This window comes from Rhineura floridana, chromosome 22 (genome assembly GCF_030035675.1).
Source record: "Rhineura floridana isolate rRhiFlo1 chromosome 22, rRhiFlo1.hap2, whole genome shotgun sequence".
Taxonomy (NCBI): Eukaryota; Metazoa; Chordata; class Lepidosauria; order Squamata; family Rhineuridae; genus Rhineura; species Rhineura floridana.
Genome location: NC_084501.1, coordinates 7982201 through 7996219, shown reverse-complemented (window position 1 = coordinate 7996219; position 14019 = coordinate 7982201). Strand labels below are relative to the sequence as shown.

Below are 14019 nucleotides of genomic sequence, written 5' to 3'. Positions count from 1 at the left end.
ATGGTTCCTGAGACGAAGGAGCAGGTTTTTGTCTATGTTTGGACACCATTTTGAGTCAAGATGGAAAACTGAACTTTTAAAAAACCACTGATTTAAAAACTGCACTGATCTTTTGGGTTCTCAGTGCCTGAGCAATGTCAAGTACAAGACTGCAAGTAACAAATAAACAAATATGATTAAGGAATCTGAAGGGGGGGGGAATGGAAATGCACTACCTTCAAGTCGATCCCGACCCTATGAATTGGGTTTTCATGGTAAGCGGTATTCAGAGGGGGTTTACCATTGCCTCCCTCTGAGGCTGAGAGGCAGTGACTGGCCCAAGGTCAACCAGTGAGCTTCATGGCTGTGTGGGGATTCGAACCCTGGTCTCCCAGGTTATAGTCCAGCACCTACGCCACACTTGTTTAATCCCTGCAAGATCTACTTACTGGCTCTCCACGTCTTCAATAGTATCAGGAAGTGGCACATTTAAAGTCTCTGGAAGGAAGCAGGCGGCAATGCCCGAGACGATGGGGGCTGCCCCATAGATGAGAAGGGGGAGAGATGGGGAATACTCGCCAGTCATCCTCACCAGGGGAGCCACAATTCCGCCGACACGCGCCATGGTGTTGCCAAAGCCCATCCCGGTCTGCCTGCCATGCAACGAACAGAACAGTTGACAAAGGCAAAAAGAAGTAAACCAGGGAAGGCTCCATTCTCAGATTCCAACTCCCATCAGCCCCATCCAGCACAGCTGATGGTTAGGGATAATGGGAGTCCGGCAACATCCGGAGGGCCACAGGCTACCCTGGCCGACATGGTTTGGAGCAGGTTCCTTGAAGGATTGCCTGCACCCATAATATGAACCTCCCTATGTTTAAAGATCAGCGAGGGAGGCTCTGGTTGTTGGCCTGCCTTTTAAATAACACGGGTCAAGGGAGCCTGCTTGCATGAACTCCCCGCCGCTGTGTGTGCTCAGGCCACGGAGAGAGGATGGAGCAGTGGGTGGTATCTGCGATTGGTATGCCCCGTGAAGCCTCTCAATGAGCTAGACCGTGTGTGGGGAACCCTTTTCAGCACGAGGGCCACATTCCCTTCTGGGCAACCTTCCGAGGGCCATACATGCCAATGGTGGGCGGGGCCAGAAGCGAAAGCAGGCAAAGCAACAGATGTTAATTTTTCCTTTGTACAAGAGGCTGGTGCCTACACACATTCCCCTGCCCCTTTCTATCCCCTGTCTAGGCAAGCGAGAGGTACAATCATAGGTCATGGGCCCAGGAAAAACACTCAAAGGTGGTGCAAAACAGGGTGGTGAGAGGCAGGGCCTGGTTAAAGCGAGGGTGGTTGGGGAGGGAGTGTGGCTTAGGGAGAGTCCCAAGAGCCAGACAGAGAGGCCTGAGGGCCGCATTTGACCCCAGCCTTGAGGTTTCAAATCTCTAGGCTAGGCCCACTGGGATCTGGGCTTTCTGGGCTTGCCTGGCCAATGAAGCTCAATCTCCCTCCTGCTCTGGCCTCTGAGCTCACAGGCCTTCTTTGGTCCCATCTGGTTTTGGGTCTGATCCATCACAGCCAAGGTTGGCATCAGTACCTGGCACAGTTGAGCAGCGGCTGGGGTGCCACTGCCCAAGCAAGGACTCCCACTCATGCCTGCCCTGGGCTATCGGGGAGGTGGCTCCAGCTCACATTTAGATGTTCCACAATTGCGCCAAGCATAGCATCATTCTGCTGCATGGTGGGAAAGGTGAGTGGCTGCTAAGCCCACCTGCCCAGGGCTGCTTGGAGAATTGCGGTTGCCCACCGGCACCTCCAGGTGCCCCCCACCCATGCCCCAGGACCCATGGGTGGAAGAGGGGAGGTCCTCTATCAGAGGATCAGAGGGAACTTTGGCCAAGGTCCCCTCAGAGAAGAACATCAGAAACGCCCTGCTGGATCAAGCCAATCACAGTCCAGCATCCTGTCCTCACAGTGGCCGACCGGATGCCTCCTCTTAGGGGAAGCCCGCAAGCAGACCCTGAGCACAACAGCATTCTCCCAGCTCGTGATTCCCAGCAACTGGAATTCAGAGTCACGTTGGACCAGACCAAAGTCCTCTCTGATCCAGCATCCAGTTCTCACGATGCCAGCTAGATGATGATGATAATCACATTTATTACATAACCTTCATCAGCAAGTCTCAGAGCGGATTGCGACGATTTAAAATTCAATAGGAAATCCCCAAGCAGGATGTGTACCCAACAGCAACCCTCCCCACTGGTGATTCCCAGCAACTGGGATTCAAGCCACGCTGCATCCGACAGGGGAGGTAGAACCTGGAGACAGGATGGAGCTAGCTCTGATCAGAGCCTGGGCCTGGTTCTGACATTATCCCAGGAAAACCACTCGTATAAATGGGACCGTCAGTAAGGGCTTTGGGTAAGACCAGGGCAGAGAGGTACCTGATCACCGTGGGGTAAAGTTCTCCCGTGTATAAAAAGACACAGTTGAAAGAGGCTGCCAAACACCCTTTCCCAAAGACCGCGAAGACAGTGCGAAGGATCTGCATATCTGGGGAGAAGATCAACTCAAACGATGTGGCCTACAAACCCTGTTCAGAACCCCCTCCACCACCCCCAGCCCCCCAGGTTTAACTCTCTTCCCGTTTTAGCTTGTAAACACCTTTCAAGCAAATCAGGATGAATGCAGGATGAATGCCCATTATCTCCTTCCCACAAATGAATCTGAACGAATGCTCAGTAAAGACGGGCAATCATGTCGCCTCTGCGTAAGCTTTGTGCAAGCAAATCAGGATGAACGCTCCATGAACGGGTTGTCTGGAAGATAGTGGTTGAGCCGGAATCTCACCTTGGGGCACAAAGATGTTGCTGGCAATGGACAGACCGGCAAGGATGAGGGTCAATGCCTGAGTTATTCGGCGGCCAAAGTAGCAAATCACAATGAAGGCGATGAGTTTCGCCGGGATGTCGACAGCCCCAAAGATCACCTGGATGAGGTAGACGCTGACCCCAAAGTTTTGCAGGTCCATGGCTAAGCCATAATAGGCAAAGCTGGTGGAGAACCTGAGGGCGGAAACAGGCAGAACGCACACGCAAACCACAAGTAATATGGGAAAGGCCGTGGCTCGGTGGTAGAGCACCTGTGTGGCATGCAGAAGGTTGAGATTCAATCCCTGGGCTGGGCATATCCTCAGCCCGAAACGGTGGAGAAGGCCATTGCTCAGTAGCAGAGCATCTGCTTGGCATGCAGAAGGTCCCAGGTTGGATCCCCAATGGCATCTCCAGATAGGGCTGGAAAAGACACTTGTCTGGCTGAGACCTTGGAAAGCTGCTGCCAGTCAGTGTAGACAATAGGGAGCAAGATGCCCAATCGTCCGACTTATTATAAGGCAGCTTCCACTGCAACCTAAACCTTCTAACTGGAGATGCCAGGGACTGAACCGCGGACACTGCGCATGCAAAGCCTGTGCACTCTCACTGGATCGAAGCGCTGCACACCAAAGGTGCCCACTACAGCTCAGTGGGGTAGAGTGTCTACTCTGCCCGCAGAAGGTCCCAGGTTCAACCCCCAGCATCTTCGGATTGGGCTAGGAACATCCCTTGTCTGAAAGCCTGGAAGAGGAGCTGCCAGTCAGTGTCAACAATCCTGAGCTACATGGACAGATGCCCTTACTTGGAATACGGCAGTGTCCTACATTCCTATGCAATAGGGGTGTTTGTGTGTGCACATCGTAGCCAACTTGCCACAAACCCACCTCTCTCTTAAGGGTGGGGGAGAAATTCAATTCAGTTCAGAGTTCAGTTCAATTCAATTCCAATTCAATTCAGAGAACAGTTCAATTCAATTCAATTCAATTCAGAGAACAGTTCAATTCAATTCAATTCAGAGACAAATTTGTCAAATGTGCACTTTCTGAAACAAGAGGAGAACCGGAACACAGCCATCCTTTGAAAATTCGCACGTGTCTGAATTTTGCAATGCAGTTGGCCAACCAACCTAGGCTTACAAAAAGGCATAATTTAGGGGAAAATGGGCACAGAAATGCACATATTAGTGAAAATAGCAAACAAAAATGCATTACAGTAGGATAAATTGCTCGCAAAGATCTGTATATTAATCAAAAATGTACTCATTAGGAGAAATTTGCACTAAAAGTGTTTTAAGGGTGTGTGTTTTATGACGTTTTTGAAGATGCTTTGTTTTTACAACAACGAAAGTGTGCTGAAGAATTTTCACCAGGATTTTTTTTTTTAAAACAAATTCCTGTAGCAATGTAGAGAACTGAATTTGCACTTGGAAAAATGAAAATCAGAGAGCATTGAAAGGGACAGGGCCTTCCGTCTCTGCTCTTCCCGTAGTTAGCTAGAAACACAGCCTTAAAGCAACCTGGCTTTTCTTCTTCACCTAAATTATTTCGACCTACCAGACAAAGCACAGGCAGCACGTTACCCGGCGCACCGCTGGTGTGCGCACTAAGTCAGCTGCGGTGAAGTTGGATTTGGCAGAAGGAGCTTCTTTCTGTAGGGTGGCTTTCAAGACCTGCAAAAACAGATCAAGAAGCGAGTCATAGAATCATAGAATAGCAACGGGCCCATAAGGTCATCGAGTCCAATCCCTGGCTCGATTCAGGCATCCAACTTAGTTGAATGTCTATGGCAGCCTTTCCCAACCAGTGTGCCTCCAGATGTTGTTGGACCACGACTCCCATCAGCCTCAGCCAGAATTGCCAATGGTCCGGAAAGATGGGGATTGTGGTCCAACAACATCTGGAGGCACACTGGTTGGGAAAGGCTGGTCTACGGAATGACAATTGCTGCAACAGACAGGAAAATAATTAAACAGTCCGCCAAGACTCTCAGCTATTGTCAAGTGGTCCATGGGAGAAAAATAATTTGGGACCCACTGACTTAGAGATATTTTTATATATTAAGCGGTATAGAAATCATAGTAGAGTTGGAAGGGGCCCATAAGGCCATCGAGTCCAACCCCCTGCTCAACGCAGGAATCCAAATAAAAGCATCCCTGACAGGTGGCTGTCCAGCTGTCTCTTGAATGCCTCCAGTGTCGGAGAGCCCACCACCTTCCTAGGCCATTGGTTCCATTATTGTTCTGCTCTAACAGTTAGGAAGTTTTTCCTGATGTTCAGCTGAAATCTGGCTTTGTGTAATTTGAGCCCATTCTTCTGTGCCCTGCACTCTGGGACGATCGAGAAGAGATCCTCTGTGTGACAACCTTTCAAGGACTTGAAGACTGCTATGCTATCTCCCCTCAGTCTTCTCTTCTCGAGGCTAAACATGCCCAATTCTTTCAGTCTCTCCTCACAGGAGAGTCCTGCCACCTGTCAGAGCCTCTTGCCAAATGCCACACATTTTGGGATGAAGCCATGAAGACTGGAATCTTAACTTGATTTTAGGGGAAGGACCATCGCTGGAAACATGGTAACCGTGGTGACACAGAGGCAGGCTTTTTCACTGGTGGCACCAGGGTTGTGGAACACCCTCCCTGCTGAACTACGAGAGGCCCCATCACAATTGGCATGCCGCTGGCTTCTGAAGACACACTTGCTTAGGCGAGGATTCTCCTGCACTTGAACGTCTGGTCGTTATTAACTGGTTGGTTTGTTTTTAATTGTCTCAACTGTCATATTTTTAACTGGTTTGTTTTATTGTATATTTTAATTACGGATATTTTTAATATTCAGACGGAACAGTAACTGGGTATTTCAATTATATATGTATCTTATAATTGATTTTATACTGCTTAGAAGCCATTCTGGCATATAAGCAATATATAAATCTGTTGTTATCTCAGTGGTAGCATGCTTGCTTTGCATAAAGTGCAAGCTTTTCATGAAGAAGGTGCCAGATGACTTCTCCAGGTAGGGCTGGAAAAGACCTCTGTCTGAGACTTTGCAGATCAGCAGGCTGGTGTCAGAAGCTAATGCTCTCTGTTTCATCACATTTGAGGGTTTGGAAGCACATCTGCTTCCACTTCCTGCTGCAAATCCACCACCAGCTCCATATCAAAGGGGTGTGTGCACTAATCAGCTTCCACTCCCCACTCTCAGGGGCTCACAGTCACCACAAACTTTCCAGGAAGGGCCACCAAAATTCCCCGATGTCAAGAAGCGAAGAAAAAATGCAAATCCACAAACTGCACCCCAATTGCAGAATCAACATCTCCCAGTGGCAGAATCAAGAATCAAGTACATGAAAGGTTGTCACACAGAGGTGGGCTGGGATCTCTTCTCAATCATCCCAGAGTGCAGGACACGGAATAATGGGCTCAAGTTGCAGGAAGCCAGATTTCGACTGAACATCAGGAAAAACTTCCTAACTGTTAGAGCCATATGACAATGGAACCAATTACTTAGAGAGGTAGTGGGCTCTCCGACACTGGAGGCCTTCAAGAGGCATCTGGACAGCCAAATGTTGGGACTGCTTTGATTTGGATTCCTGCATTGAGTAGGGGGTTGGACTTGATGGCCTTATAGGCCCCTTCCAACTCTACTATTCTATGATTCTATGATTGCCACAGAATTCAAACAACCTGCTCTCTGATAACCAGCCCTCTCCATCTCACCTTCTTCCTAAAATTGCCACCATCTCCCCCCTCCCCTTGATAGGCTCCCATGCCCTGTGGATGTCTGGCAGGCAGACATTCAACCGGTGCTCATTCTTTTTACAGCACAGAGATGCAGTGTGTGTCTGTGCGTGCGTGTGTGCATGCGTGCGTGAGCTGCCACTGCTGAATTTCACCCTGTAAGCCAGAAAGAAAAGGGAGTAACTCTTCTGTCCCTCACTACCTCTAGGCTAAGCTTTTGTCCTTGTTCTTTCTGTCCGTTTATCCGTGCAACTTTCTGCAGCTCCTTGAGCGCCTCATCCAGCTTGCCAGCTGTGGCGTACCACCGGGCAGACTCTGTAAACCACCTGCACGAGAGAGAGAAAAACAGATGACAGGCAGCGATGTGGAGAATCTGGGCCATGGAAGCTTGAAAGCAGATCAGTAGCAGCCCATTGATAATGCCCACGGTGCTCTACAGAAGGAGCCCCCTTGTGGCTACCATCATTCATCCACAGCTTGGAAAAGTTACTTTTTTAAACTATAACTCCCATCAGCCCCAGCCAGCATGGCCACTGGATTGGGCTGATGGGAGTTGTAGTTCAAAAAAGTAACTTTTCCAAGCTATCATGCACCCTGTTTTGTTTTTTTAAACAGCTCTGCCCCCCCTCTTTTCCTCCATCAACCTCTATTTAGATTTGTTTACCTTTCCCCCCCCCGTCATGGTTCCTGCTCCTGTGCCTCTGATGGCTTAAAAAAAAAGAGACAGGAAATCAACAGGTGAAGCTTCCCTCCTAGGGAAGCTTCACCTGTTGAACTGTCACTTGCCACTGTTACAGGCGCAGGAGGCATGTGCAGGGGGAGGGAGTGAAATGCCTAAATGGTGGTTGTGAGAGGGGACCTGCCAAGAGAAGACACCCCTTTTCTGTCGTCCTGCCATTCCACAGAGGCTCGCTTACTCGGCAGCCGCTTGTGATCCTTCCACTGCTAACTTTCTCTCTTGTGGTTTGCAACTCCTTTGTGCTCCCTCCTCCAGCTCCTCAGTCAGTCCCTTTGTTTGCAACCTCCTCAACTCCTTCCCCATCACCTGAGCTTCCACCGTCTCCCCCAAATCATCCAGCAATCCCGGCCTCCCATCCCCCACGCAATGAATGTAAGCGCTTTGGGGCCGAGATTCCCACCGCCACTGCTGGGACTGGGAAGCTGTCACAGGAGCAGAGAGAGCAGGGCAACAGCACCACCTACCAGCCGTACAGGAAGAAGGCAAAGTAAGGGAAGGAGACGGCCAACTGGAGCCCGCGCCAGCCACGGATGGCGTAGGCCATGCCCGCGAGGATGAATTGCCCAACGCTGTAGCTGTATCCCGTCACCATGCTGACGGTGGCCCGAGAATGCATCGGCGTCCACTCCACCGCTGGAAGAGGAAGACTCAAAATAGCCATCCCACAACCTTCAAAAGAGCCTCTTTTCCCCTCTGCTTGCCCCAAAGAGGGAAACTCTGGAGTTGACTCAAAGGCAGATGATGCAGCTCTCCCCCATCTCTCCTCTTCCCCCAGGTCCTGCTTGAGGGCTTCCCAGGGGCATCTGGTTGGCCACTGTGAGAACAGGATGCTGGACTAGATGGGCCACTGGCCTGATCTGGCAGGGCTTTACTTACATTCTTACAGTAGATTGTTGGCACATCCCACCAAAGAATCTTAAGCTCCACCTCTCATGCCAAGCTCCACCCATGCAAGGGGGTGGCTTCGAATGCCATAGATTCCGCCTCTCATTCATTCTAGGCTCCACCCAGGCAAGGGTGTGGCTTGGAATGCATGAGCCATAGGTAGTAAATTGTAAACAAAAATTAACAGCAGAATTCACACAGGCTTTATTGTGCCAATTATTGATGAGAATTTTCGAGATTCAAGAATATCTGGAAATCAGTCTCACTGGCAAGAATTTTTTTTCCAATTGTTATTTCAATTTATTTAATTATATGGATTATCCTGCTCTTCCTCTAAGGAAATCAGGGCAACGCATAGCGATTCTCTTCCCTCTCCATTTTATCCTCAGAACCAGGAGTGTAGCTGTCTGGGGTCTCAGGGGGTCTTAAACCCATTGCTTTTTTGGCAGCAGAGTCCCAGCTGGGTCCTTATTTCTCCAGCGTCCTGTGAGTCAATTAGCATGAAAGGGGAGTGAGCCACTGAGAAGAGTCTTCTCACATGCTTCCTTGTCCTTTCCTGCTGATTGGAGCCAATCAGAGTGAAAGGAGGCAAGTCAGCCACTGAGAAGACTCTTCTCAGTAGCTAACAGACTCCCCTTTTGTGCTGATTGGCTCCCAGGGGCATCAGTTGCTGTGAAAAGACTGAGTACTGTGGAGACAATGACGGAGAGCAAGCAAGCAAGTGAGGAGGAGCAGCTGTGAGTGGATGTGGCATGACTATCACCAAGGGACACCACACTTCTGAATTTGCCACTATGCTACTGCTCAGAACACTCCTATAAGGTAGGCTGCAGAATGAGAGAGAGATTCAAAGTCACCCAGTGAGCTTCATGGATGAGTGGGGATTCTGACCAAAACTATATTATAATCATAGAACAGCATGATACATAAAAGCCCAAATTTAAAACATGAAATCAGCATTTCTCCAAACGTATTCTCTCTGAATAAATTTCAGAGACAGCCACTTATCGGGTGTGCCTTAACTTGGATTCCTGCATTGAGCAGAGGGTTGGACTTGATGGCTTTACAGGCCCCTCCCAACTCTGCTATTCTATGATTCTATGAATTTACAAAGAATTGTACAAAAATCTCAGTCAGATATATGTAATTTGCAGAAATAAAACATCCAACTAAGTCATTCTGAGATTTCTCACAAGAACTTTAGTGTAATCTCTGTATAAAAGAGATCATATATGGTTTATGTGACTGACTCAATTTCTCCAGTCCCACTGGGACATAAATTTATTATTTATTTATTTATTTATTAGATTTATACCCCGCCTTACGGCCAAAAGGCAGCTTACAAAAAACATAAATGCACACCAAAAGGATTACATAGGGTTGCAGCCAATGCTAGTCGTACTCAGAGTAGACCTATGGAAAATAATGAGCACAGCAAACTTGGTTCCGTTAATTTTGATGGAACACGCTGACTAAAACGTACTCGGTTACAACTCCCTTAAACCTTCCTTGCAGCAGCACAGAAGGTAAGTCACTGAACCTAGCTAACGTTAAAGCATGCCTGTAATTAGGAAGAGTTAACAGTCGCCCTAAAGACCATGGGAGATGGTTAGAGGGGGCTCAGAGGCTTTGTGGGCATGAGGGGACCCAGTGACCTCAGGAGGTGGTGAGCTCTCCAACAATGGAGGCACTCAAAAGGCAGCTGGACAGCCACCTGTTGGGGATGCTTTAATTTGGGTTCCTGTATTGAGCAGGGGATTGGACTCACTGGCCTTACAGGCCTCTTCCAACTCTACTGTCCTATGATTCTGTGCTTCTGTGATTCTACTCCAAGGGTGCCAGGGTGCCCTCTGACCCCTGTATTGGCAATCTCTGACTCAATATCACTGTCAGAAAAGGGAATGTGCATAGGAGGCCACACCCTCAGTTTCTGTAAAGGAGGTGCCAATACTCAAACTCTCTCCCTTTGGCGCATGTGCATGGCCTGTGGTTAAAGGGAAGGGGAGAATGCCCTTTGCGTATGCTCAGAGGCTTCAGGGCAGATTTGCAGTGCGCTTGGCTAACCCTCCTAAATCTTGGAAGCAGCTGCCAGGGGGAACTTACTTACAGAGCGACACGCAGTTCAGTCCGACGCCTGACAGAGCCATTCCGGAGAGGAAGCGAAAGATGCAGTAAGCAGTGAAGCTGGGGGCAAAAGCGGCGCAGGAGCCCGAAACAGCCATTTGAAGACACGACCAGATCAGCAAAGCCTTCCGGCCAAACCTAAACCAGGGAGGAATGACTCTTGTTAGGTAGGGTGGTGAGCTCTCTCTCTCTCTCTCTCTCTGTGTGTGTGTGTGCATGAGAGAGAGAGACAGCCTAGAATCAGTAGGACTGGGGAAATGATCTAGGATGGGGGGAGTTTTCTAGCCCAAGGGCCACACTCCCTCCTGGGCAATCTGATTTGACAGGCATACATGACAGTTGCAAAACATGAAACATAACCTTCCGATGGGGCACTTTTGGGGGTTTCCCATACCCCTGAGGTTCACTTGGCCTCTACCAGAGCCCGAGCCTTTAGTGTGGCGAGCCCTGCCCTGTGGAACTCCCTACATGTACAGCAGTGGCTGCTGGTGGCGCCATGTCAGTGGGGCAGTGGAATCCACTCCGGGTTGTAGTCTAAATTTTCAAGGAGCTATCCAAGGTGCTTCAGCAGATTCCACTGTCCCACGGACATGCAGCCACCAGCCACCACTGCAATAGAGATCCACCAGGAACTGTCCCTTCCTGAGAATCATAGAACCATAGAGTTGGAAGGGGCCAATAAGGCCAATGAGTCCAACCCCCTGCTCAATGCAAGAATCCAAGATGTTGTCTGAAAACAGTACTATTTAGATAGGCCTTTTCAATATGGATTTCTTTTGAAGCAGCCAATATCTGCAGATGTTTTATCGATGGTTTTAATTTTTTTTACAAAAAATTATCAGTACTTTTACTGATTTTATCTGTCTGTTGTATACTGCCTCAATATATTTTATGAAAGTGCAGGGTATAAGTATTTTGATAATTAATTAATTAATTAATAAGAAACGCCTTACTTGTCTGAGAGGCCACCGAATGCAACCGCGCCCACCAGCACGCCCGCCATGTAGATCGACTGGGCCATCTGCTGTAGAGTTCGAAAGTCGCATACCAGGTCCCACTGTGGAAAGGAGGGAAAATGTACATGGAAGCATCACCATGGCCTGACATTTCTAAAACGTGATGCAGAAAAGTGGAGTTGGGTTCATTTCTCCCCTCCTCCCATTCCCTATTCCAAAATTCCATCTTGTGTAGAAAATGGAGTAGACCCAATCTTTGTATCTCCAGAGGGCAAGGCCAGTATCAATGGGTAGAAATTGCAAGGAAGCAGATTTCAGCTCAACTGAAGGAGAAATTTCCTAATGGTAAGAGATGTTCAACTGTAGAACAGGCTTGCCTTTGGTTGGTGGTCGATTCTCCTTGGCTGGAGATGTTTACCAAAGGCTGGGCAGCCATCTGTCAGGGAAGCTACAGTTGCCAGATTCCTGCCCTGACCAGTGGGCTGGACTAGATGGCCTCAGAGATCCCAACTTTAAAACTCTATGATTTTATGATAATATATCTTTGAGGGTTGCTTTAAAATTCAGGTGCCTTTGGCATATTAATAGGACACATCTACAGCTATCACTTAGCTTGTGGGCTTCACTTTATTAGAGAATATATATTCTTTATGTTTTAAAATGTTTTATTTTTAATTGTATTGTTTTGCTGCTTTCATGTTTGCAACCCTGCGCTCCTTTGGGAGGAAGGGCAGGATAGAATATCATCATCATCATCATCATCATCATCATCATCATCTTCTCTTTATACAAAGAGGGTATACCCATTTAGCTGACTTCCTCATGTATCAAACCAAGTAGGCTCTATCACACAATAAATGTGCTAGTTTAAAATACCACCAGACTATTGTTAGTTTTTACTGCAAATATTTTAGTCCCTAAATCTTGTTGAGTATTAAGGCAACTGTGCTGGGTATGAACTTGGCAGATTTAGAAAAAAGTCTGGAGACATTAGGGATTGAACTTGGGACCTTCTGCAGGCAAAAACAAGTCATTCACCACTGAGCCATAGACCCTCCTCAAATTGTATATATATATTTTTATTATTAGATTTATTTCGCACAAGGTCTCAGGGCAGGTCATAACAATGTGAAGTGCAGCTTTCAAAAAAGTTTAAAACAAATGTCCATAGAAATCAGAGAGCGTCCTAAAAATATCTCTTGCAAGTGTCAAAGGCCAGGGTAAAGAGGTGTGTCTTTAGCATACAGTGAGAGTTGTATAAAATATACCTTTATATGGAAACTCTTACCAAAATGCTTTCATGAATGATGGGTTAGGAGAGGGGTTTTTTTGCGGGGTGTGTGTCTGTTTAATTCAAATCACTAAACTTTTGTAAATAAATAATAGTAATTGAGCAAAAAGTAGTCCTTTTGCTAAATTACTTAACATCACTCCCTTAAAAATATCCCTGAAAATGCTTGTATTTCATATTGAATATGGAAATGTTGCTAGTCCTCATTTCTTTATGCAGAATTTTGTTATAGGAAGTCACCTATGTCACTGATGGAGACCCTCCCAAGTTTGCATATTCCCATCATTGACCATAGTGGCTGGTGTGTGTGTGTGTGATGGTATTTGGAGTCCAGCAACATTGAGAGGGCCACAGGTTCCCCACCCTCTGATCTACATAAACCCAACAACGTTGTCCAAAATCTCCCTTTGGTCCTGGTCCAACCTTGGTTCCCCACTCCCAAAAATTGTGGTTAGGCAGCGGTAATCCCCACAGAGGCCCTCCTACCTCTGTTACGATGGTCGAAGCAAAGACTTGACTGTCGTAAGTCCATCCGTCGAGGCAAGGTTCCATCTCTGCCTCTGTTCCCCCTGGCGCCGTGGAATTGGGGTTCAGGAACTGCCACTGGGTGCTGACAAAACGTTGACACTTATGCAGCACTCGGTTGCTGTCTGTTGGGATGGAGGCTCTCAGAAGATTCCGACAGTTCATGCCTTTGGTGGTGTTACCATCACAAGTGTTGTTGATGGTGACACGGCAGTGGTGTCCAGGGACGGCTGCCGTAAAATTCTGCAAGAGGTTGTGGGCGGCCATGAGGACCATCGGAACGCTCAGCAGCATCACGTTGATGACCTGAAAACGACCCATGCCGCCAACTTGGTCCAACAGTTTGGCAAAAGTCATGGCGGCCGAGAGACGCACTACGGGCCTGGCTGAATCGGATGGTGCACGCTTGCCAATGTAGATGCAGCGTTAGCAGCACAACCGTTCGGTGTCTGCTTGGTGATCCGACGGCGCTGCTCACAGATCGGCTTTCTCCAGCATAGGACAGAATACCCGAAAGACCCAGCCGGGTGTAGGCAATGAGAATGATGCAGCAGTTTCAGCTCAGCCTTGTGAGGCTCACACTGGTCCGAGCGATACCAAACAAATGAAACAGTTAACAAGTGTGCTTTCCGTTTCTCCTGCTGATGGGGAAACAGTCGGGACCGCTGCCCTACTGTGCGCTCTTCATCTTTGCGCTCGCTCCAAAGCCACGCAGAAGTTCATCTCCTCTTCATGGAATTCTGAGGAAGGAATCAGTAGGACACTTTCGCTCGCCCTCCCCCCGCTTTCTCCAACACCCTCCCCTGGAATTAAAAGGTGCAGTAAGGCTAAGAAGGGTTTGACAGAGCCAAGCTCTGGCACAGAGGTTGTCTTTCTTTGCTTCTGATTAAGCTCCTGCTGAGTTTCAAGCAGCTTAGCTAGTT

General features: G+C 48.2%; 1 protein-coding gene across 1 annotated transcript; it reads right to left on the bottom strand.

Moving 5' to 3' along the window:
- Nucleotides 1–424: 424 nt before the first annotated feature.
- On the bottom strand, nucleotides 425–13453 carry LOC133374636 (solute carrier family 22 member 6-B-like). Its single transcript, XM_061605758.1, has 9 exons — nucleotides 13058–13453; nucleotides 11278–11381; nucleotides 10308–10462; nucleotides 7780–7948; nucleotides 6779–6902; nucleotides 4397–4512; nucleotides 2821–3035; nucleotides 2415–2523; nucleotides 425–632 (listed from the first exon to the last, which is right to left on the bottom strand). The coding sequence occupies exons 1-9, from the start codon at nucleotides 13451–13453 to the stop codon at nucleotides 425–427; spliced, it is 1596 nt and encodes a 531-aa protein (XP_061461742.1).
- Nucleotides 13454–14019: the final 566 nt, after the last annotated feature.